The 23682-nt window shown below is 39.2% G+C and overlaps 1 protein-coding gene across 3 annotated transcripts in view; it reads left to right on the top strand.

Annotated features, from left to right (window-relative positions):
• Herc6 (HECT and RLD domain containing E3 ubiquitin protein ligase family member 6) overlaps window positions 1–23682 on the top strand; it is a 75227-nt gene that overhangs the window by 7838 nt on the left and 43707 nt on the right. The window contains exons 4-10 of one of the 3 annotated variants that reach the window (XM_052173816.1): window positions 2653–2880; window positions 6140–6234; window positions 9315–9439; window positions 12051–12187; window positions 12646–12719; window positions 17401–17519; window positions 18360–18419. In XM_052173816.1, the coding sequence (XP_052029776.1) occupies window positions 2653–2880; window positions 6140–6234; window positions 9315–9439; window positions 12051–12187; window positions 12646–12719; window positions 17401–17519; window positions 18360–18419 (838 nt within the window). The remainder of the gene's footprint in view (window positions 1–2652; window positions 2881–6139; window positions 6235–9314; window positions 9440–12050; window positions 12188–12645; window positions 12720–17400; window positions 17520–18359; window positions 18420–23682) is intronic. The other 2 variants (XM_052173817.1, XM_052173818.1) reach the window with 2 other exon arrangements.

Raw genomic sequence — 23682 nt, 5'->3', positions numbered from 1 at the left:
TTGTGATAGGGTTACCTCACTTAGGATGATATTTTCCAGTTCTAACCATTTACCTAAAAAAATTCATGAATTCATTGTTTTTAATTGCTGAGTAGTATTCTGTTGTATAAATATACTACATTTTCTGTATCCATTCCTCCACTGAGGGACATCTGGGTTCTTTCCAGCTTCTGGCTATTATAAATAAGGCTGCTATGAATATAGTGGAGCATGTGTCCTTATTGCACGCTGGGGAATCCTTTGGGTATATGCCCAGGAGTGGTATAGCAGGGTCCTCTGGAAATGCCATGCCCAGTTTTCTGAGGAACCGCCAGACTGATTTCCAGAGTGATTGTATCAGCTTACAATCCCACTAGCAGTGGAGGAGTGTTCCTCTTTCTCCACATCCTCCCCAACACCTGCTGTCTCCTGAGGTTTTTTTTTTTTTTTTTTTTTTTTTAGTCTCCTGAGTTTTTAACTTTAGCCATTTTGACTGGTGTGAGGTGAAATCTCAGAGTTGTTTTGATTTGCATTTCCATAATGATTAATGATGTTGAACATTTCTTAAGGTGCTTCTCAGCCATTCAAAATTCTTTGTTTAGCTCTGTACCCCATTTTAATAGGGTTATTTGGCTCTCTGGAGTCTACCTTCTGGAGTTCTTTGTATATATTGAATATTAGCCCTCTGTCAGATGTAGGGTTGGTGAAGATCTTTTCCCAATTTGTTGGTTGCCATTTTGTTCTTTTGACAGTGTCCTTTGCCTTTTAGAAACTTTGTAATTTTATGAGGTCCCATTTGTCAATTCTTGATCTTAGAGGATAAGCTATTGGTGTTCTGTTCAGGAACTTTTCCCCTGTGCCCATGTCCTCAAGGGTCTTCCCCAGTTTCTTTTCTATTAGTTTCAGTGTGTCTGGTTTTATGTGGAGGTCCTTGATCCACTTGGAGTTGAGCTTAGTACAAGGAGATAAGAATGGATCAATTTGCTTTCTTTTGCATGCTGACCTCCAGTTGAACAAGCACCATTTGTTGAAAAGGCTATCTTTTCTCCAGTGTATGGTTTTAGCTCCTTTTTTGAAGATCAAGTGGCCATAGGTGTGTGGTCTATTTCTGGGTCTTCAGTTCTATTCCATTGATCTACTTGCCTGTCACTACACCAATACCATAGAGTTTATGGTTGGTCTTTTTAAGGTCTGTGCCTCGGTGTCCATCTAGGTAATTCTCACTGAAGAATGTTTCTATAACACTGGTTGATTTGGGGGTGTATATATTGTCTTGATCTTTGAAATTGTTTTTGCAAGATGTTAGGGGAATTGGGACTTTTCTATTGGCTGTTTCTGATGTAGGTGCAGCAGAATTGGAGGCTGGGTTCTTGGACAAGATGTATGTGCTGGGCTTGGCTTGGAGAATGGATCTATCCCAATCTTCATGGGGTGATCAGAGTCAGGAAGGATCATGCAGTTGGGTTACCTGTGTTTTTTGAGAGCATTGTCCGGCTAGAAGGTCCTTGTTAGAAAGGAGCCTGTTTTCTGGCGAGTCCTAAAGAGAAGAAGAGGAACTGAGGGATGTAGCTGCAGGGTGACCTGAGTTGGGGACTGAACTTAATTTTTTTTAAAGATTAAGTTGGCCACTCTTGACAGAAAAGACTGTTGAAAGCAAGGGAGGCATGCAGGAAGCCAGTCTGGGGCTACTATAAAGAGGTAACTATTAAACGTGGAAAGGTTGAACTCTGCATCGTTTTGACAGTGGGGGAATGGGGATTTAGGATTTTCTAGCTTGAAGCATACAGAAAGCAAGTCAAGGACAACTCCAAGTATCTGGTGGCAGAAAAGCTGTAAGAACACAGCTGCCTTTGCAAGGGAGAAGAATGGACATTATTTTGAAGGGGATCTTGAATATGCCTTGCCTTTTGATCAAAAATTTTAGCCCTATTCTCTCTTTTATTTTGGTTTTATCTTTTGAAGGTTTGTAAGAACTAAATCTAGTACAAAAAATAGGAGAATCCTGCATTTGCAGCTTTAGGATAAGTAACTTACATCAAATGTAAAAAAGACAAATACTACTTAATTCACCTACACATAAACTCAAAGAACACTGGACTCAGAAACAGAATAGAGTGGCTATTGCCAGGAACATGCAGATAGGGGGAAGGAGGAAGTGTTGAAAGGCTACAAACTCATAGGATGAAGGAATCTGAAAGCCATTGTCCCATGATGTGAATATTATTAATAATAATGCATTGTATACTTGAAATTTGCTAAGAGAGAAAGTTTTGCTTTGCTTCACTTTCCTGCTTGCTTATTTTCTTGGACCTCGCCATTGAGCCCAAGATCTCACTTAGTCTGAGCACACTATAGAGCTACAGCCCTAGTCCTACAAGTAGAATTTGGCAAAATAAAACAAAACAACAAAACCACCTGTGTGAGGCAATTTATTTAGCTAATTTTGGCATCTATTTTACAGTGTCTATGTATATCATAATATCATAATATTTCAAATATGTATAAGCTTCCTTTGTCAATGATACCTCTGTAAAACCAGTGTGTGTGTGTGTGTGTGTGTGTGTGTGTGTGTGTGTGTGTGTGGTGTATGTGTATGTATAATTGAGGTGATACATTTTACTGTTTTGGGAATCCAGTAGGTGTACAGTTCTTAAGTGTTCTTCATTTTTGTAGATGGCCACGTGTTTTCATGGGGAAGTAACAGTCAAGGACAGCTGGGCCTGGGGAGGAATTCCTGTTCCCAAGCTATCCCACAGAAGGTGAAGTCTCTGGAGGGGATCCCTCTGGCTCAGGTTGCTGCAGGTGGCACACACAGTTTTGCTCTGTCTCTCACTGGAACATCATTTGGCTGGGGGAACAACAGATCTGGGCAGCTGGCTCTCAGTGGGAACACAATTAAAGGTGAGAAAATAGTTTTATCCTTATAACAGGTTGTTATTCCTTTGTAGTTAGAAGAGTGGTCTGCCACAGTGTACCTCACAATGGTTCCCAAACTCACTCTGGCATTACCAGGAAAGCTGTATCAGCTTTCTCTTGTTTCTGGAATAAAATTTAACAGCACAAAATTTAGCAACTTAAACTAATGCATTTTTTTTTTAAATGGAGACTCAGAGAAGTCTGTTACTTGGTCTCAGCCAGCAGGGTTGCCTTGTTTTCTGAAGGTTCTGAATGAGGATCCCCATTTTCTTGTCATTTCTAGCTTCTATATAGGACTCTAGCATTAATAGGATTATTTCCTGCTTCTCCATACCCTGTGGTATTGGATTAAATCTTTTTAAAATCATACTATGATCGCACTGGCTCTGTTGCCTCTAGTTTCCTTACTTAAAGGAAGAAAAAAAACGATCCCACCTGGATTGTTTAGACTAATCTCTATTTTAATGTCAAGTGGTTAGAGTTTTAACATTCCACTGGCTTCCTTATTAGCCGTTTGCCAGGTAAACTATCATATTTACAAGCTCTGGCCTTGGGGTGTAAACCATTTGTCTACCATGGGATGCCTTTAAAGTTCTTGATGTCCAGGTTAAGTAGCATTCAAATTAGACCAGAATGTCTGTGAATGAAGGTCAGGCTTCAGCCATTGTTGTGGATACCCATGGATTCTAATAGGCAAGCTTTGGGAATCAATGATTAGACTGATCCTGTTAGAAAAAAATGACTAGCTTGTGTGTTTGAAAAAAAAGTCTGTGCAACTGTACCTCTAACATACAATTCATTAAGACATCTTTTCTAAGAATTTCTTCATTCTCTTCTGTTCATTCTTTGCATTCTTGCTGATATATATCAGCATGTACTATGTGCCAGTACTGTGAAGAGCACTCACATCCCATTTAATCCTTTTATGGTAGGTTCTCTAGTTCTCAGTGTCACTAATACATACATTGTGGCACCTACTATGTATCAGAAATGAATACAAACCATGAAAAAATAATTGGTACTGATGCTTGCTACTGAAGCTGTTCTAGAAGGTTAAAGGTTTCCAGAAATAAATAGTAGAGTGCATATTTTTTCCCATCAAAGCATAATTTTCCTTTTAAACACTTCTGCACATTCACTTTTAAAATTATGTTGAGTCAGCAAATCAGTGGCCTTCCTATACTCAAAGGATAAGCAGGCTGAGAAAGAAATTAGGGAAATGACCCCCTTCACAATAGCCACAAACAGTATAAAGTATCTTGGGGTGACTCTTACCAAACATGCGAAAGATCTGTATGGCAAGAACTTCAAGACTCTGAAGAAGGAAATGGAAGAAGACCTCAAAAAATGGGAAAACCTCCCATGCTCATGGATCGGTAGAATCAATATAGTTAAAATGGCCATTTTGCCTAAAGCACTATACAGATTCAATGCAATACCCATCAAAATCCCAACTCAATTCTTCACAGAGTTAGAAAGAGCAATTATCAAATTCATCTGGAACAACAAAAAACCCAGGATAGCTAAAACTATTCTCAGCAACAAAAGAAAATCTGGGGGAATCAGTATCCCTGACCTCAAGCAATACTACAGAGCAATAGTGTTAAAAACTGCATGGTATTGGTACAGTGACAGGCAGGAGGATCAATGGAACAGGATTGAAGATCCAGAAATGAACCCACACACCTATGGCCACTTGATCCTCGACAAAGAGGCTGAAAACATCCAATGGAAAAAAGATAGCCTTTTCAACAAATGGTGCTGGTTCAACTGGAGGTCAGCATGCAGAAGAATGCGAATTGATCCATCCTTGTCTCCTTGTACTAAGCTCAAATCCAAATGGATCAAGGACCTCCACATAAAGCCAGACACTCTGAAGCTAATAGAAAAGAAACTGGGGAAGACCCTTGAGGACATCGGTACAGGGAGAAAGTTTCTGAACAGAACACCAATAGCGTATGCTCTAAGAGCAAGAATTGACAAATGGGACCTCATAAGGTTACAGAGTTTCTGTAAGGCAAAGGACACCGTCAAGAGGACAGATCGGCAACCAACAAATTGGGAAAAGATCTTCACCAATCCTACATCAGATAGAGGGCTAATATCCAATATATATAAAGAACTCAAGAAGTTAGACTCCAGAAAACCGAACAACCCTATTAAAAAATGGGGTACAGAGTTAAACAAAGAATTCTCACCTGAAGAACTTCGGATGGCGGAGAAGCATCTTAAAAAATGCTCCACTTCATTAGTCATTAGGGAAATGCAAATCAAAACAACCCTAAGATTTCATCTTACACCAGTCAGAATGGCTAAGATTAAAAATTCAGGAGACAGCAGGTGTTGGAGAGGGTGCGGAGAAAGAGGAACACTCCTCCACTGCTGGTGGGGTTGCAAATTGGTACAACCACTCTGGAAAGCAGTCTGGCGGTTCCTCCGAAAACTGGGCACCTCACTTCCAGAAGATCCTGCTATACCACTCCTGGGCATATACCCAGAGGATTCCCCACCATGTAATAAGGATACATGCTCTACTATGTTCATAGCAGCCCTATTTATAATTGCCAGATGCTGGAAAGAACCCAGGTATCCCTCAACAGAAGAGTGGATACAAAAAATGTGGTATATCTACACAATGGAGTACTATTCAGCCATTAGAAACAATGAATTCATGAAATTCTTAGGCAAATGGATGGAGCTAGAGAACATCATACTAAGTGAGGTAACCCAGACTCAAAAGGTGAATCATGGTATGCACTCATTAATAAGTGGTTATTAACCTAGAAAACTGGAATACCCAAAACATAATCCACACATCAAATGAGATACAAGAAGAAAGCAGGAGTGGTCCCTGTTTCTGGAAAGACTCAGTGAAACAGTATTTGGCAAAACCAGAACGGGGAACTGGGAAGGGGTGGGAGGGAGGACAGGGGAAGAGAAGGGGGCTTACGGGACTTTCGGGGAGTGGGGGGGGGGCTAGAAAAGGGGAAATCATTTGAAATGTAAATAAATTATATCAAATAAAAAAAAAAAAAAAAAAAGAAAAAAAAAAAAAATTATGTTGAGTCATAAGACATAAATGAAGAGATTATAAAAGTTATTAAAATATGAAGATAAGAAATTCTTAGGCTATCTCCCACATGCACTCTAGAGCCTCACTTTGTAGCCTAAGCTGCTCTCAAACTTTCAAACCTGTTTGTCAGTCTTTTTCCTATATTCTAGAAAGTCTTCTTTCTTTCAACAGAGCAAATCTACAAGCCTTATTCAATTGGTGCCCTGAAGAATCTGAATGTGGTTTATATTAGCTGTGGCTATGAGCACACTGCAGTGCTTACCGAGGTAATTCCAAATGTGCTCCTTTTTAGGTATCGGAGAATTATTAAAAATATATATGTGCTGTTTATTACTGAAAGCAAGTGATCTTACTCTGTCCAGGTTACTGTAACAAAAGCCTACCAACTGTGCAGCTTAGAGACACCAGAGGTATGGCTTCTTGTAGCTCTAAAGGCTGAGACATCCAAGAGGTGCCAGCAGGTTTACAAGTAATGATGGGTGACTTTCTGATTCCCAGATGACAGTTTTACTCTGTTCTCCTGCAGTAGAAGGTGTCAGGGTATTCTGCTTGAGTTTTCTTTTATAAAGAAAATAACGACATTTATGAAGGCTTTGTCCTCATGACTTGATCATCTAACAAAGGACTGATTCCATTTCCTAACAGTGCTGTACTAGAAATTGGATTTTGTTTTAAAGATTTATTTTGTGGATAGAAGTGTATTGTGTCCATGTATTTCTGAACACCACGGAGACCAGAAGTGGGGCCGGATCTTCTGGCACTGGCGTTACAGAGCTATTAGGTTCCTTATGGGTGTCAGGAAGAGACCTTAGACCATCTGTCGGAGCAACAATGTTCTTAACTGCTGATCCATCTCTTCAGACCCCAGAAGTAAGGATTTTCATAAACAAATTTTAAAAGAACATAAATGCTCAGATATGACACAAAATGAATTTCAATATCTAAACCTACCTATATCTAAAGTGGAAAACATAACTAAATATAAAGCAGTAGATGTTTCAAGATACTGTAATAGAAGCTAATGTAGGAGCTAATCTTTTAGGCAGTTATTCATTGGCAATGTAGATCTACAGAAAAATTTGTCTTATCACTTTCAACAACCCACTCCACAGACCAGAACATACTTTGTTACATTCCTTAATAGCTATTATAACAGCCAGTTTTGTTAGTTTTTCTTCTGCCTCTTATCCTGGCTGTCCAATTTATTTGAATGGGATGGAATCTTCCCATCATCATTAGAAACAGACTTGAGAACAGTTTCTATAATTCAGATGTTTGTTGAAAAACTGAAATCTGCAGGGCCAGGTCGTGTATCTAGGATAGAACATTTACCTGAGTATTAGAGTTTATTCTCAGCACAAAAAAATCTGCATCAAATGGTTTTTAAAATTTATTATTAATTTGAAATAATTATTTTCAATAAATAAAATACAATACCTTAGGGATGCTAGATAAGTGTTCCACCACTGAGCAACATCCCTAGTCCACCAAACTCTGTTAATTTTTAATTTTATTATTTTTATTACTTGTTTTAAAACCATGACTTAAGTCAGGGAAAATCAGTTGTTTGAATTATATAAGTCAGTTGTTTGAATTATATTAATCTTAGTTGTCAAGAGAAAGGTAGACCTGTGTATGTGTCTGTGTCTCTTCTGTGTCTGTGCATGTGCTTGTGGAGACCAGAAGATAACATTCTAGTATTTTGGTATTGCACCTCAGGAGCTATCCACTTTGTTTATTGAGGCAGGGTCTCTCTCATTTGCCTGCAGCTCATTGTTAACCCAACAGACCAGGGAGCCCCAGGGGATCCTTTATTTCTATTGCTGGCACTGAGATTAAAAGTGCACATTGCAATTCCTTGCTTTTGATATGAATTCAGGGCATTAATTTTAACTCCCCATGCTTATGTGACCAACATTTACCAACTACGTTATTCCCCCCAAGCTCCTAGACTTGTTTTAATTAATCACCTTTAAATTTTTTTTTATATTTTTAAATCATTTTTTTGAAAAAAGATTTGTTTTACATGCATTGGTGTTTTTCCTGTGCATATGTCTGTGTAAGGGTGTCAGATCCCCTGGAACTGGAGTTGCAGATAGTTATGAGCTGGCATGTGGGTGCTAGGAATAGAACCCCAGATATCTGAAAGAACAGTCAGTACTCTTAGCTTTTCTGCCACCTCTCCAGCCCCTAAGAATCATTGTTTGAGGAAAGATTATTTTCAGGAAATGCCCAAAGAACTAAAGCAGCCAACCCAATACTTAAATGTTGATGGTAGAGTTTAAGCAGTTAAGTTGTCATTGATTCCATCTGTGAACACCAATTAAGTATCTAGTTCTTATGCCCCGGCAGGGGTCGGGGGAGGGCACCTGCTCAAAGGTGAGTGGGAAAGGGGATAGAAGGAAGAACTCTATGAAGGGGCCTGGGAGGAAGGGCAACCATTTGGGATGAAAATAAATAAAATAATTAATTAATAAAAAGTATCTAGTTCTTTTTCTAGCCTTATTGGAATACAATTCACAAATTAAAGATATGCCTAGTGTGTGTGTGTGTGTGTGTGTGTGTGTGTATAAAATATGTATGGGAAAAGTATCTTTCTCTTCCTTATATAATAGAGAGGGAGAGGGAGAGGAAAAAGAAGAAGGAGAAAAAGAAGGAGGAGAAAGAGAAGAGAGAATTATTTTTAACTTTTTCTCTCTCCACCTGTGTGTGTGTGTGTGTGTGTGTGTGTGTACATGAGTGCAAGAAGATTCAGATTCCCTGGAGCTGGAGTTACAGGTTGTGGCAAGCTGTCTGATATAGATGTATGGAATTAAACTCTGGCTCTCTCAAAGCAGTACATGCTCTTAAATGCTGAGCCTTCTTTCCAGTCCCTTTCTTAACAAATTTAAGCATGTAATACATTCTTAACATATTCAAAGCACATACTTTTAAAGGAAATTCAATAAATAAATTTGTAAATAAATTTTGGAACAATAATAAAAATGTTTTTGAATAAGTCATAAAAATGTATAAATATATAATAGATATAATTCTAATGTAAGCAGTTAGATACATATTTAAAATGCCCTCATAAGTTGATTATCTAAAACCCTGAAGATGTGCTAATAGTCATCATGTTCTACATGCATGAGGTTAATTAGTCTCATCAACTTATATTAAAAATAATATGTAAATATGTAAATAAATAATATATACATAAATAATTTTGGAATACATTTATGAAAATTTATAAATCAAATCATAAAAGATACAAAAAATTTCATGTATTACTTTCATACTAACATCTTGTGATAGTTAACCTTTTAAAACATGAAATTAATCTAGTTCCTACTTTCTTAAACAGGATGGACAAGTGTTTACATTTGGAGGCAATAGCTCTGGACAACTACAGCACAGCCCCAGGAGTAGAAGAGGCCCACAACGTATAGAAGGGATTGGTGGCCCTGTTTCCCAGATAGAGTGTGGAAGGTATCAGGCCTTTTTAAAATGTTTGAATAAAATATATTATGCTTATTACTTAGACACCCCAAAACACATGGTTCTGCTTTTAAGAAAGATTTTTTTTGTTGAAAATGTACTTCTTTAAGATACATTTTAATTTAAAATTTTCATTTCTATTAATAATTATGTAACAAATAATTATTAGAAACTTACTCCACACAGACTGCCTTGCTCTGAGTAGAAGGTAGGAGAGAATTAAACAGCAAAGGTGGGGTTCTTTGCCTGTTTAAGTTGATGAAACGAATTAATCTCATACATTCAGGGGCATGATGATTAGCATATATTCAGGGTTTTAAATAACCTAATTATGAGGGCAATTTGAGTATGTATGTATCTAGCTCATTGCATTAAAAAATGGAAGTTGACCATTTAGAATAAATAGAAGAAAATATGGGACCCAGAAATAAATTTACACAGTATTTACATAGTATTTGATTGGGAAAGAAAACAAAACAAAACAAATCCCTCCCTATTCAACAAATGGTTCTAGTAAAACTCAATATCCACCTGAATAAAAATGAAACTAGATTCATATCTCTCATTCTGCAAAAGTTGACTCAAAGTTAGCCTGGAAGATACTCTGATTAGGTGCTCTCAGCACAAGCATTAGGACCAGAGATTGCATCCCCAGGACCCAAGCCAATGGCAGTGGGTGTGACAGTCCACCTGTAATTCCAGCCTTGGAAGGAGACGAGCAGGGGCATCCTCGAGAGACTAGTCATGTCTGCAGTCTTTGACTGGATTCATCAATAGACCTTACCTTAATGAAGAAGGAATATGAGGCACTGGAAGAAGGTTATTGACATGAGCCCAGGGACCCAACAGGCTCACACATACATTTGCCCACACTCATGTGTATGCATACTTATATGCACAGACACCATACATGCACAGACACCACACACATGGGCATCATACATATACAGATACTTGAAAAAAAAACAACTCAAATGGATTAGAACCTTAATTTGAAAGCCAAAGCTCTGAAAATGCTAGAGGCAGACAGGAGGAAAATCCTTCAAGATGCAGACGGACATAGTAGAACTTTATGAAGGACTCCAGGGGAATAGGAATAGCTCTAAGAACTAACAGTTGACTTGAATGGAATTTAGAGGCTTAAACAAAGCCAGGAAGTCTATCAGCAGAGTTAATAGACAGGAAATCCTTGCCAACTACTTTAAACAGAAGGCTAAAATCTAGAACATATAAACAAACCCAAACTGCTAAAAGATGGGCCATAAATTGAGCTGAGGGTCTCACAATAAGTGGCACACATAAACATGAACATTTTAAGGCATGTTTAACAGCCCTAGTCTTCAGGAAATGCATATGGAAACTAATTAGAGATTCCACCTCACTCAGCCAACCCTCACCCATGTCAGACCAGCTGTCACCAAGGAAAAAAAAGCAAAAGGAATCCTGGTGAGGGAGAGAAAAATTCAGTGCAGTTGGGTGTGTAAACTGGTACAGTCACCATGGAAATCAGGGGGGAGATTCCTCAAGCTATTAGAAGTAGAGTTAGCAGTTGATTCAGCTGTACCAGTTCTGGGCATCCACCCAAAGGACTCTGTTATCTTACCACCGAGATACTTTCACACTGTTCACAAAAGCCAGCAAATAGAATCAGCCTAGGTGTCTCTTGATAGATGGATAGGTCATGAAAACATGATATACATATTCGATGAAATTTTCTTCAGCTATCAAGAAAGAAATTGAATATACAGTGTCCAGGAAAATGTATAAATCAAGAAATTACTATTTAAGAGAGATGACTCAGGCTCAGAAAGGCAAATGCATGTACTGTCTCATGCAGATCTTGGCTTTTACTGTTTGTCTGTATGTACATGTGTGGGTGAGAGCGTGATAGGTCGCAAAACTATAAACGGGACCAAAGAGGGAGAAAAGAAGTGTTGAGGAAGCCAGGCAATGGAAAACGTGTGACAGGAAAGCAGAAAGGATGCCACAGGGGTGGAGGGATAAAGGAGCAGGAACACAGAGAGGTATGGACGGATATAGCAGAGCAGACCAATAAAAACAAGGGTTTGACAGCGTCGTGATGGAGCCTGATATTTTGTATGCTGTCTTTAAAATTAAGAATAAACAAATAAATACATGATATGTAACATAACTGGTGGAGTGACTCCTGGTATAGATCCCTAGAACCACATATACTGTGTCTCAGCTGTAGTGATGGTGGTGGTGGTGGTAAGCTATGCTTCTAATCCCAGCACTAAGGAGGTCAAGGCAAAAGGATCAAAATGTCAAGGTTATCCTTGGCTACATGAATATATGGTGGCAAGCCTGGTCTATATAAGATTCTTTCTCAACACAAAACCAAAAGAGCCACATGATAGGAACCATAGTAAATCCCCCATCACAAATAGTATCTTTATACTAGTAAGTTAGTACCACCTCTTCAGGGGTTGAGGGAGGCCTAGTACTCTGCAACACTAATACTGTAATGAGACAGCCGGGTGCATGGTGAAGGTAAATCTGTCATTTCACTGTCTTTTTAAACTCAGGGGTGTCTAGTTCTTTGAACTATCATAGTGACACTGTATTGTATTTTATATTGTAGTTATCACACCATTGCATATGTCGGCACCACTGGTCAGGTGGTATCTTTAGGCCATGCACCAAGTCACACAAGCAACCCAAATCATCAGGAGGCTCCCGCAGAGAACTCTGGCATTACCTACTTGCTATCTGCAGAGGGTATGAATACTTCCACTAACTCATGACTCATTGACTGAAGGAGACATCCCATTCCGCCTTTGTTCACAGGATTCCACTGAACTATGATTATGATTCTTACAACCTTAATTTTAAACAGCTGGATTTTTTTCCTGGAGTAATAGATAATCATTTCTAAAGATTTAAGTGATTCAAAAGACATCAAATTAGTTAATTATATTAACAACATGGTTTGATATTTTCAAGCAAATACCTAAGCAAGTCAACCCTGATTCATCATGCAAGGGCCTAGACAACTATAAATGTTTATTGAGTGAATAAATAACATCTGATCTGGTCAAAATTAATTCTTATTTTGTAGTCAAAATTTACAAGAATATAAATTTCTAAGAAATGAATAAATTTGACTTAGTTACGAATAGGTTTATTTTTGCCCAGTAAAATTTTGAACATGGCTCTCTTGATTTTTTTTTTTTTAGACCTTGTGGATATTAAAGTCAAAGACATTTTTGCTGGAGCACACGCCAACTTTGTGACAACTCGTCAGTTATCAGTACGTGTTATTCCTTTTAAGGCTTATTTTGTCCTCTAGATTTCAGAAATTCTTTCTTTCTCTGATGCTGTGGAACCAAATGCAGAGCCTCATATATGCTAGGCAAGCATTTTCTCCTGAGCTGTATCCACCTTTCCCTAAATTTCAGACTGATGTTTCAGACAGTATATTATTATTTTTGGATCTCTTCCTAATGTGTTCCTCTGTTAAAATGGTGGACATGTTAACAAGACCTTGTCTCCAAAAAAAATGAACAGAGGGCTGGGGATGTGGCTCAGTGGAAGATTGCTTGCCCTTCATGCAAAAGCAAGAGTATACTTACTCTTGCTTGAATTTGGTCCCCAAATTGGGATGGCAGGAGAAAGATGTGGACAATGAGGGGCAGGCTTAAGACAAAAGAAGAGAGGGAAGATGGGGCAGGGGAGATGCCTGAGACAGGGGGGAAGAAGAGGTACAACATCAGGCTGCCGGGCACAGTGGGACAGCAGAGGAGGAAACAAATAAGAAGAGAAGAAAGAATGGTTTCTTACTTGGGAGCCAGGAGGCAGCTTTTCCAGAGATGCAACTGTGCAGGAACGTCAAGACAGACAAGCACAGACTTTAATTCTAACAGAGGGCGATAAACCTGCCCAGGGTGGGGCCAGCATAAGAAGAGGAGAGGAAGCTGAAAGAAGAATGTTGACAACAGAGAAATTTAGACAGGAAAGTAAAATTAGAAGATAATGGGATGGCTTCTCACAAGTGGCAGAAGAATGTCCCGGAGCAGGAGAGAAGAAACAGAGTCCAGTGCTGTATCAGTTCTTCTCACTGTGGCTGTGATAAAACACTGTGACCAAAAGCAAACTGGAGATGAAAGGGTTGAACTGGCTTACAGCTTACTAGACCATCATGAAGGGAAGTCAGGGTGGGATCTCAGGACAGGAACCTGGAGGCAGGGACTGAAGTAGAGACCCTGGAGCAACACTACCTTCTCTCTTGCTGTGGCTTGTTCTGTTACTTTTCTTATATTGATTGCCCAGGCTCATCTGCACAAGGATGGCTAGGCCCTCACAGATCAATCATTCATCAAGAAAATGCTCTAGAGCCAAAAAACTGTAGGCCAATCTGATAGAGTCAGTTTTATTGAGATCCCTAAGCTTTGCATCAAGTTGGCAAAACGTTAAGTATAGAATTGAGATGTCTAAGGAAAGAAATATGCCATTGTGGCTGCAGATGAGGGTGAGTTGGTGAGTAGTTACTGCTTGAAGACCCAAGCTGATGTGAGAGTGAGAGCAGCAGAGGAATGTGAGGAAAGGCAAAGAGAGATGAGCAGTAGTTGTCTTGGAGTACAAGAAAGCAACTGTCTTTGGAGGTGCCCATTTGAAATTTGTGATTGGAGATTGAGTGTGGTTGGCCAGCACCATGGGCAGTTGTCTTCAGTGGTGTTAGGCATTGGGAATGGACTATGGAGTAATCCAGACTTGAGTATAAAGACAGATGGAGCTTTGCAATCCAGTAAGAGAGGCATAAAGGCTTTGTGGAAGTGATTAGAAGAAGGAGGCACAGAAGCTAAGCTAATTCCGGAGTAAGGAGATGATCCCAGAGTGACAGCTGATGCCATGGTCAGAGAGACTGTTCTGAACGGACGCTTAAAAATGGAGCAATTGTTGATGTAAAAGTCCAGTTTAGGCCCTAGATTTAGATTAGAGCTTTTAAAGTAGAGGTGATTTTGCATTCTAGCAATCATTTGGTTGTGTCTGTAGACATTTTAGGTTGGCATGCTGACAGTGACTGACTTCTAGTGGGTAAGGGCTAAGTACTAACTATCTTACTATGTGTAGGATCCTTCAAAACAAAGAATTATCTAATCCCAGCAGTCCATTGCTTCAGTCCAGAAACCTTCTCCCTGTCAGGAGTAGCTAAAATGAGGAGAGAAAGGAGTGGAGATGAGATTGGGAGATGAGACGCTGAAGCAGGAGATAGACTGCTATCATTAACTTTGAAGTTACCAAGAATAAGGGCAGGGAGCATGAGGACCGGAGCAGTGGTAAGCACACAAATGACAAGGTGCTTGTGAAGTTGTCAAAGAGAAGCCAGGGACTTTGAGGAGGAAAATACATAACTGCCAGTGGGGGTGGCGGTGGGGTTGGCGGTTGGGGTGCAGATCATTGTACTGAGATGCTTAGATGCAAGAGAAAATAACCCCTTGTGACTGATCAATTTCCAAACCACTGGGATTTAAATTAAAGTGCTCAGGAAGGAGCTGGAAGTGTGGCTCTGTATGAGCAAAATCCTGCCACAGAGCCATCACCAGCACAGTGGGTGGAGGACACTTGAAACATTCTGTTTACACATATTTTCCCAGAAGATTTTATGTGATTGAAGAAAAGTGCTCTCTCTCTCTCTCTCTCTCTCTCTCTCTCTCTCTCTCTGTGTGTGTGTGTGTGTGTGTGTGTGTGTGTGTGTGTGTGTGTAACAAGTGTCACTCTTAGCTATATAGTGAGACCCTATCCCAAACTACATATAAGATTGTATATGTGGCATTTTAAACACATTGCCTACAATTTTCTGTAGCATTAGTTGCATTCCTAATACCATCAAGTATCACCACTGTTTCCCAAACACCAATCACCCCGGATAGACACCTGATACCCATTAAACAACAATTCCTCATTCCATGACCTTCTTAGTCCTAGGTAATTTCTCCTTTGTTTCTATAAGTTCGACATACTTTATATAAGTGGAATCACAAAATGTATCCTATTTTTTGTTTGATTTATTTCCACTAGAATACAACCAGTTATATTAGAGTATCATTTTCAATGCTTAGTAATAGTTCCATATTATATTATCACATTGAAAATGCCTGTTAAAAATATCTGTCTGTTGATATTTTCATCTTATGGCCATGTGAATGATGGGAAGATGAATTTTGATTTATTTATTTTTATTAGATATATTCTTTATTTACATTTCAAATGATTTCCCCTTTCCTGGATCCCCCCTCTCTGAAAGTCCCATAGGCCCTCTTCCCTTCCCTGTTCCCCAATCAACCCCTTCCCACTTCCCTGTCCTGGTATTCCCCTATACTGATATATTGAGCCTTTCCAGGACCAGGGACCTCTCCTTCCTTCTTCTTGGACATCATTTGATATGTGAATTGTTTCTTGGGTATTCCGCGAGCTTCTGGGCTAATATCCGCTTATTAGTAAGTGCATACTATGTATGTTCTTTTGTGATTGGGTCACGTCACTCAGTATGACATTCTACAGTTCCACCCACTTGCTTAAGAATTTCATGAATTCATTGTTTTTAATAGCTGAGTAGTATTCCATAGTGTAAATATACCACATTTTTGGTATCCATTCCTCCGTTGAATGACATCTGGGTTCTTTCTAGCTTCTGGCTATTATAAATAGGGCTGCTATGAACATAGTGGAGCATGTGTCCTTATTACATCCTGGGGAATCCTTTGGATATATGCCCAGGAGTGGTATAACGGGGTCCTCCAGTAGTAGTGTGCCCAGTTTTCTGAGGAACTGCCAGAGTGATTTCCAAAGTGGTTGTACCAGCTTGCAACCCCACCAGCAGTGGAGGAGTGTTCCTCTTTCTCCACATCCTCGCCAGCACCTGCTGTCTTCTGAGTTTTTCATTTTAGCCATTCTGACTGGTGTGAGGTGAAATCTCAGGGTTGTTTTGATTTGCATTTCCCTGATGACTAAGGATGTTGAACATTTCTTTAGGTACCTCTCAGCCATTCGATATTCCTCAGGTGAAAATTCTTTGTTTAGCTGTGTACTCCATTTTTAATAGGGTTATTTGGCTCTCTGGAGTCTACCTTCTTGAGTTCTTTGTATATATTGGATATTAGCCCTCTGTCAAATGTAGGGTTAGAAATAGCAATTCTCAAATTCATCTGGAATAACAAAAAACCCAGGATAGCTAAAACAATTCTCAACAGTAAAAGAACTTCTGGGGGAAATCAGTATCCCAGACATCAAGCAGTACTACAGAGCAATAGTGTTAAAAACTGCATGATATTGGTACAGTAACAGGCAGGTAGATCAATGGAATAGAATTGAAGACCAAGAAATGAACCCACACACCTATAATCACTTGATCTTTGACAAAGGAGCTACAACCATCCAGTGGAAAAAAGCCTTTTCAACAAATGGTGCTGGTTCAACTGGAGGTCAGCATGCGAAAGAATGCAAATCTATTCATTCATTCTTATCTCCTTGTACTAAGCTCAATTCCGAGTGGATCAAGGACTTCCACATAAAATCAGATACACTAATAGAAAAGAAACTGGGGAAGAGCCTTGAACACATGGGCACAGGGGAAATTTTCCTGAACAAAATACAAATAGCTTATGCTCTAAGATCAAGAATTGACAAATGGGACCTCATAAAATTACAAAGTTTCTGTAAGGCAAAGGACACTTTCAAAAGAATTTTGATTTATAAGTACTTATTTCCCTATTTTAACGCTTTCTTGCATTATTACACTTTTAAAAATGCAGAGCAAGCAAAATGGCCCAAGTTAGGAAACAGAATGTTCAGGCCAGCCCTGATGCAAAAACTCAACCCACCAGAGACCTTCTCAAGAGGTGGGCCTTGTGTGGGCCTGGCACTTTACTGATTGTTACTCAACATGTGTGTGCATTTCCTGGTCATTTTTGCCTTTATTTTCTTCTTTAAAGCATACTAGGTCCACAAGTGTTTCCAAGAAAATCCTGCCAGAAATGATCCGAATCAACAAGTCTCTGGTAAATAAATGGAGAGCAGCAAAGAAAGGAAAGGATCGGGAAGACGCCAAAAGGTGCCTTAGAGCCCCTTCTGTGTTTCTGGAGTCCTTATCACTTTCCTCTAGCTGTGAGAAAGAAGGTTTAGCTTTGTTCTAACAGAATTTACATTTTGGATATGAGTCTCTTTTACTACCTTTTGGTTGGGTTGATCATTTATGTGCACAGTAATTATTTATTTAATGTAAGAGCTACAGGGAGAATGTATATGATGCGTACCTTTCTAAGTAAGGGAGACATATGAATGAGTCTTAGCAGTAAGTTGTACTGCTTTCAGGTCTTCATAGTTGATTCACTAGCATTTCAGAATTTAGGCCTTCAGAGTGACTGGTTGCAAATGCACAGAAAATCAAATATAAACAGCTTTGGTGAGACACAGTGGTAACATCTACGTGTTGTGTGCTCATAATGTGGATATTAATAATGAGTCTAGAGCTCTATTATTTATTCATATATAAAATAAAGGAGGCTATAGGTAATTCAAACCTGCAGCCCACAGGTTACATGAATCCTAGGCTACCTATAAGTATTGTTCAATACATTTGTATATGACAGTGGTTCTCAACCTTCCTAATGCTGTGACCTTTAATACAGTCCCTCATGTGTGGTAATCTCTAATCAGAGATTATTTTTTCTTTTGGTACTTCATAATTAATTTTGCTACCATTACAAATCATAATGTAAGTATCTGGTATTTCCAGTGGTCTTAGGCAACTGTTATGAAATGGTCATTTGATCCCACAAAGAGGTTGCAATTCACAGGTTGAGAAGCACTGGCATATGACAGTGTCACCTCACAATGTCAAAAGGCTAGACACTACCCAAATGTGACTTTGCCCATGTTATTATGTTTGCAGAAAAATCAGCTTGATATTTTCATCTTCTGCTTGTTTGACTGCAAGCTTTTTGAAGAAAAGGTAATGCTTCAGTGGAAATTACCTTTATTTAAAATGCTGGGGGCTATGCAAAAGGAAACTTATAGAACCAAGTTGAGCATGAATTTTATCAGCATACAGATTTCAACATAGAGAATTCTCTGGTTGATAAAGGATTCTTTCATGCTATAAACTAACTCCTCCATATTCCTTCCTCTGGTGTTTAACTGGAGGGAATGGCCCTTCAGTCAGGCTCTTTATTTCTACAGATAAACAGCTGTGCCCAAACATCCTTTACTATTTCAAAACAAGGACTCTCATGTATCCCAGCTGGCCTTGATCTCGCTGTGTAGATGAGGAGGACCCTGCACATCTGACCCTCCTGTCCTCATTTCCTAAGTGCTGACATTACCTAGTTTAAATAATATCTCTCTCTCTCTCTCTCTCTCTCTCTCTCTCTCTCACACACACACACACACACACACACACACACACACATCCATATGCCCAGCTATTCCATCAGGTCTTTTTCTTCCTTTGCATGTGTCTTAATTAGTGTTACTATTGCTGTAATGGAAGAACATGACTAAAAGCAATTTGGAGAGAAAAGGGTTTTTTTTGACTTATTCTTACAAATCACTGTTCGTTATTGAAGGAATTTAGGATAGGAACTAAAGCAGTGCAGGAACCTGGAGGCAGAGACCATGGAGGGGTGCTTCTTATTGGCTTGCTCTTCGGGACTTGCTCAACTTTCTATCTTACAGAGCTCAAGACCACCATCCCAGGGGTGGCCCAACCCAACATGGGCTGGTCCTTCCCTAATCAATCACCAATGAAGAAAGTATTGTTCTACAGCCCGATTTTATGGAAACATTTTCACAGTTGAAGCTCCCTCCTATCTGATAATTCTAGCTTGTTTCAAATTGTTATAAGACTAGCCATCTCAGTGTGTGTGTGTGTGTGTGTGTGTGTGTGCAATGATTGTGTAAATACTAGTGAAAGCCATCAAAGGATGTTAGGTGTCTCTTGCTGTGTACCTTATATTTCATTATATTTTTTATTCGATATATTTTTATTTACATTTCAAATGATTTCCCTTTTCTGCCCCCCCTCCACTCCCCGAAAGTCACATAAGCCCCCTTTCCTCCCCCTGTTCTCCCATCCACCCCTTCCCACTTCCCTGTTCTGGTTTTGCCCTATACTGCTACACTGAGTCTTTCCAGAACCAGGGGCCACTCCTCCATTCTTCTTGTACCTCATTTGATTTAAGCAGAGTAAGCCACCACTAGAACTAGTTGGTAAGATTCTGTTGGTGAAGACCACATGCCTTGGTTGGATGATATTGAGAAATCAAGTTGGAATTGAGCTATAAGATTCCTCCCTGAATTGAGCTATAAGATTCCTCCCTGGTGACTAGTTTTAGTCTCAGAAGGGCACTGTAGGCTTCTAAGGAAGAAAAGATAAAGAACTGTCTACCCAACAAGTACAACACCAATCTGTTTTGCAAGGTATGCCCATTTATTCAGTAGAGCCCTACTGTTCATGGTGTAACTAGTTGCTCTCTTGATTGGATGTGAGACCCACTCCATAGAGGCAAAACCATAGCTAGTATTGTGAAGCTAGTCAAAAACACAGGCTGGGGGATACAATAGACCCTATGAAGGAACTAAAACTATTGTTTAACTAGAGTGGAATAACATCAAACTGCCTTTTGAATATAATTATATGCAGAAACAAATGCTATTGTCAGCCTTAACAAAAGTTGTTTTTTCCCCCCAAAGTGATTGCTGGTAAATGCAGAAACTCATGGCTGCACAAAGTCCCTAGAATAAGTGATGGATGAGTGCTCAGTTTTAAAGAAGACATTCATACCATTCCCTATAAGCTCCTGGAACATCACATAATATGGGGGCAAAAAATATTCATGGGTGAAAACATCTGGGAAATACTATGTCCTGGGAAAGACACAACTGTTATGACAACAAACTCCACAGTGCTGTGGCTGCCTGAACTGGGTCTGGGTGAGAACTGGCCCATCTGCACTCAGGCGTAGGAGGAGGATAGACTCGGGAAGGTCTCTCCCTTGTTGATGAACTCTTTGCTGCTGACTGATTCAGTGGACGTCAGTGCCTTCAGCTGTAAACCCATGGGTGTTTACAGTTGTAACCTCATACTCACATGGATGTCAGGAGACAGGGTCAGAAACAAACAACAAAAAAAAAATAAAACGCCCAAACATCATGAATCTGGGAAAGGGACTAATAGGGATGAAAGGAGAGGATGGGGAAAGAGTAACTGGAAAACATCATATAACTGTATGAAACCATCAGAGAACAAAATTAAGTGGTAAAAACAGTAGAAATAAAGGTAAACAAATCAGGTTTGTTGAGAGGCGGTGCAATAGTTCCCTACAGCAGTGGAGGGACTCACAGTTTCCATTGCCCTTAGTTTTTAAGACAAGAGCTGAGCCCTGAACCGTATGTTTGCTTCCGTGACTAGGCTTGATGGTCAGCATGACCCGGGTACCCAGTTAGGCACACAGGCACACAGGCAACAAGGTTGTGCACTGTTTTATGTGGGTGCTAGAGAACCCAGGTTCTCTTGCTTTCACAAATACACTCTCCCTTCCTGAACCATCTCCCAGCCCTATTTTGAGTCTCTGCAGCTACCACTGGCCACTGTAAAAGGAAGTTTCTCTGGCCAAGGCTGACACTGGCACTGTTTATGGGCATAATCATCATTATTCAGAAGGAAACATGGTTCATGTTCATTTAGCAAATCAAGAGCATTAGCTTCCCTATTAAGGTCTGTGTATTCCCTCCAGTGTAGGAGACCTCAAGTTCAATAAGAAAGTGGTTGGTAGCTATTAGAAATTTGCACTTTTTCTACATGTGAGCATATCATGCTTGGCCAGTCAGTACTGTTAAATGCGAGGTGCACAGCTGGTAAGACTCTTAAGGACAATTCTCCCCAAGCAGCTTTAAAAGTACTTTCTGGCAATTAGAGGACTAGCGAGAGTAAAGAACTAGAGAAGCTCAGAAAATTTAAGTGCCATGGCTTCTGGCTGATAGTTTAGTAGACTGTATCTTTTCAGAGTCTGCAAAACATCTGTGTGTCTATAAAGGCCCCAGTCAAAGGCAGACCTGAAATCTGGACATTGTATGCCTTGCCCTCTGCCATCTCTCCATTTTCTCTTTCTTGTTTGAAAGGAAAAGATTATCCAGGATACAATATTACCTTTTTTCTTCAGACTCATGCTTATTGCATGTAGGGGAATTTTTATACTAATTTTTAGAAGTTAATGCTATATCAGCTCAAAATATGTTCAAACTGGTATATTGCTTATTTCCAGCATGATAACAACAGAACAGATTAACCAGATTATCTGACCTGTTTTGTTTTTTTTTGTTTTGTTTGTTTTTCTTTTTTTCTTTTTAATCCAACATGTGTTCACTGGGAAAGTTCCTACTCATCTTGAATTAGGGGTTTTCAGTGCTCCTTCTCCCTAAGGAACATCCTTCTTTCAGCCTTGTTTTTCCTCCTGTAGGCACAGAGGACAGTGGAGCAGGCAACATACAAGTTCATGCATGGCTAAAGACAGTGGTGATTTTATAGCATCTTGGCCATTTCACATCCTTAAAGTAGGAATTTGGACTCTGCCCCAGGCACTTTTTCTTGTGTTTCCTCTTCTCCTCTGGAGAGGGATGAAGGAGACCTTTTGCAAGGCATCTTCTCATAGGGAGTTTGTCACCACCAGGAACATTTGTTTGTTTTTCTACATGTAGCAAGCAATAAATAGTTAAGGGCTGAGGGAAAGGAGAGAATGGTAAGTGGAGTTGTGAAGAACCTCCATGGATACTCCTCACCGGAGTAGCCTTTTAGCCCCCTCCCCACACACACACCTCCCCTACTTACTTCTTAAGAGTTATTATCTTAGCCTACTCACCCATTTATCTTATTCTTTCAGGAATATATTGTTCTTTGTTTAGAAAGTATAAAACATCATGTTTTGTCATTTCTTTGGATTTTTCTTGTTCCTGTGTACATATAATTTTAATAAAACTTTTATCTCTTTTTCATGATAATCTTTTCTTATGCTTATTGCATGTAGGAGAATCCTTTATACTTACTGAGTTCCTAGGCCGACCTAAAGATTCCACAGGGTTAGGAGCAAGGCAGATGTGATCTCTTCCACTTTTACAATACTGTCTTTTTAAAGAAGAAAAATATATATGACCACTTTTTGGGAGTTTTAAACTTCCAGGTGATAGCTGCATAGGAGAAAGAATTTTGTAGAAATACAGTTTTAACTTGTATAAATTCTAGTTCTAATATCAATAGTGATACTTAATTCAGCAAGCCCAAAATAAGTGTTGATTAATTTTTTAAAGCTGTTAGACTTGCTGGATTCTGGTCATGAAATATGACTGAATCAACCTGCTAACTAGACAGTATCTGGGCAGTATTTTAATGTAAAAATGGGTCATGGTTGAGAAGAATTGGGTAAATATGCAAGGATCTTGGACTGGTGGAAATATCAAGAACAGGATTTTGAGGTAAGAGATTCAAAGACTCATTGCACAAACTGTGTTTTAATATTTTCCATTAATGAGTTAATGTGTGTTTCAAAAAATTTCTAAAATGAACTATCATACCTCTGTGCTGACAAGGTCTCTGGCAATAGGTAAACCACTATTATTTCATCACTCCTAGCAGAAATGGTGGCTAGACACAGTGGTGCACTCCAGTAATCCTAGTACTTGGAAGCTGAGGCAGGAAGATCACAAGTTCAAGACCAGCCTGGGCATACTAAGACTTCATTTCAAAAAGTAATCAATGATAAATAAATGAGTCTACAAATAAATAATTAAACAGATATGGCACCATATGTGGAGAGTAAAGAATTCTAGTCTGTGGAATAGACTGACTGTCAGCATTGATAGCTCTTAGACTTACTTTATAGAATCTTTCTAGGAATCAGCTTGTAACTTTGTGATAGAGTATCAGAGGCCCTGGCCTCAATCCTAGTACCATAAAATTAAATTAAATTTAAAAGGTAAAATCCTGCTAAAATTTCAGCCCACTCTTGATGTTACTGTTTCAGGGATAACAAGTTGTGGTTTATTTCTTTTTAACAAGAATACATCTATACACTTCTGTGTTGCTCTAGTCTATTATTTTGAAAAGAGGTGATCTTTGAAATTAATATTTTGTGTGTGCTAAGACAAAGCGATAATATCATATGGAGTTTTAAAATGCTCTATTCTCATCTGTTTGTGTGTTTTTAATGCTTATTATGTTCATA

The sequence above is a fragment of the Apodemus sylvaticus genome, chromosome 2 (genome assembly GCF_947179515.1).
Source record: "Apodemus sylvaticus chromosome 2, mApoSyl1.1, whole genome shotgun sequence".
In the NCBI taxonomy this organism is placed as follows: Eukaryota; Metazoa; Chordata; class Mammalia; order Rodentia; family Muridae; genus Apodemus; species Apodemus sylvaticus.
This window is presented reverse-complemented; position numbering and strand designations above follow the sequence as displayed.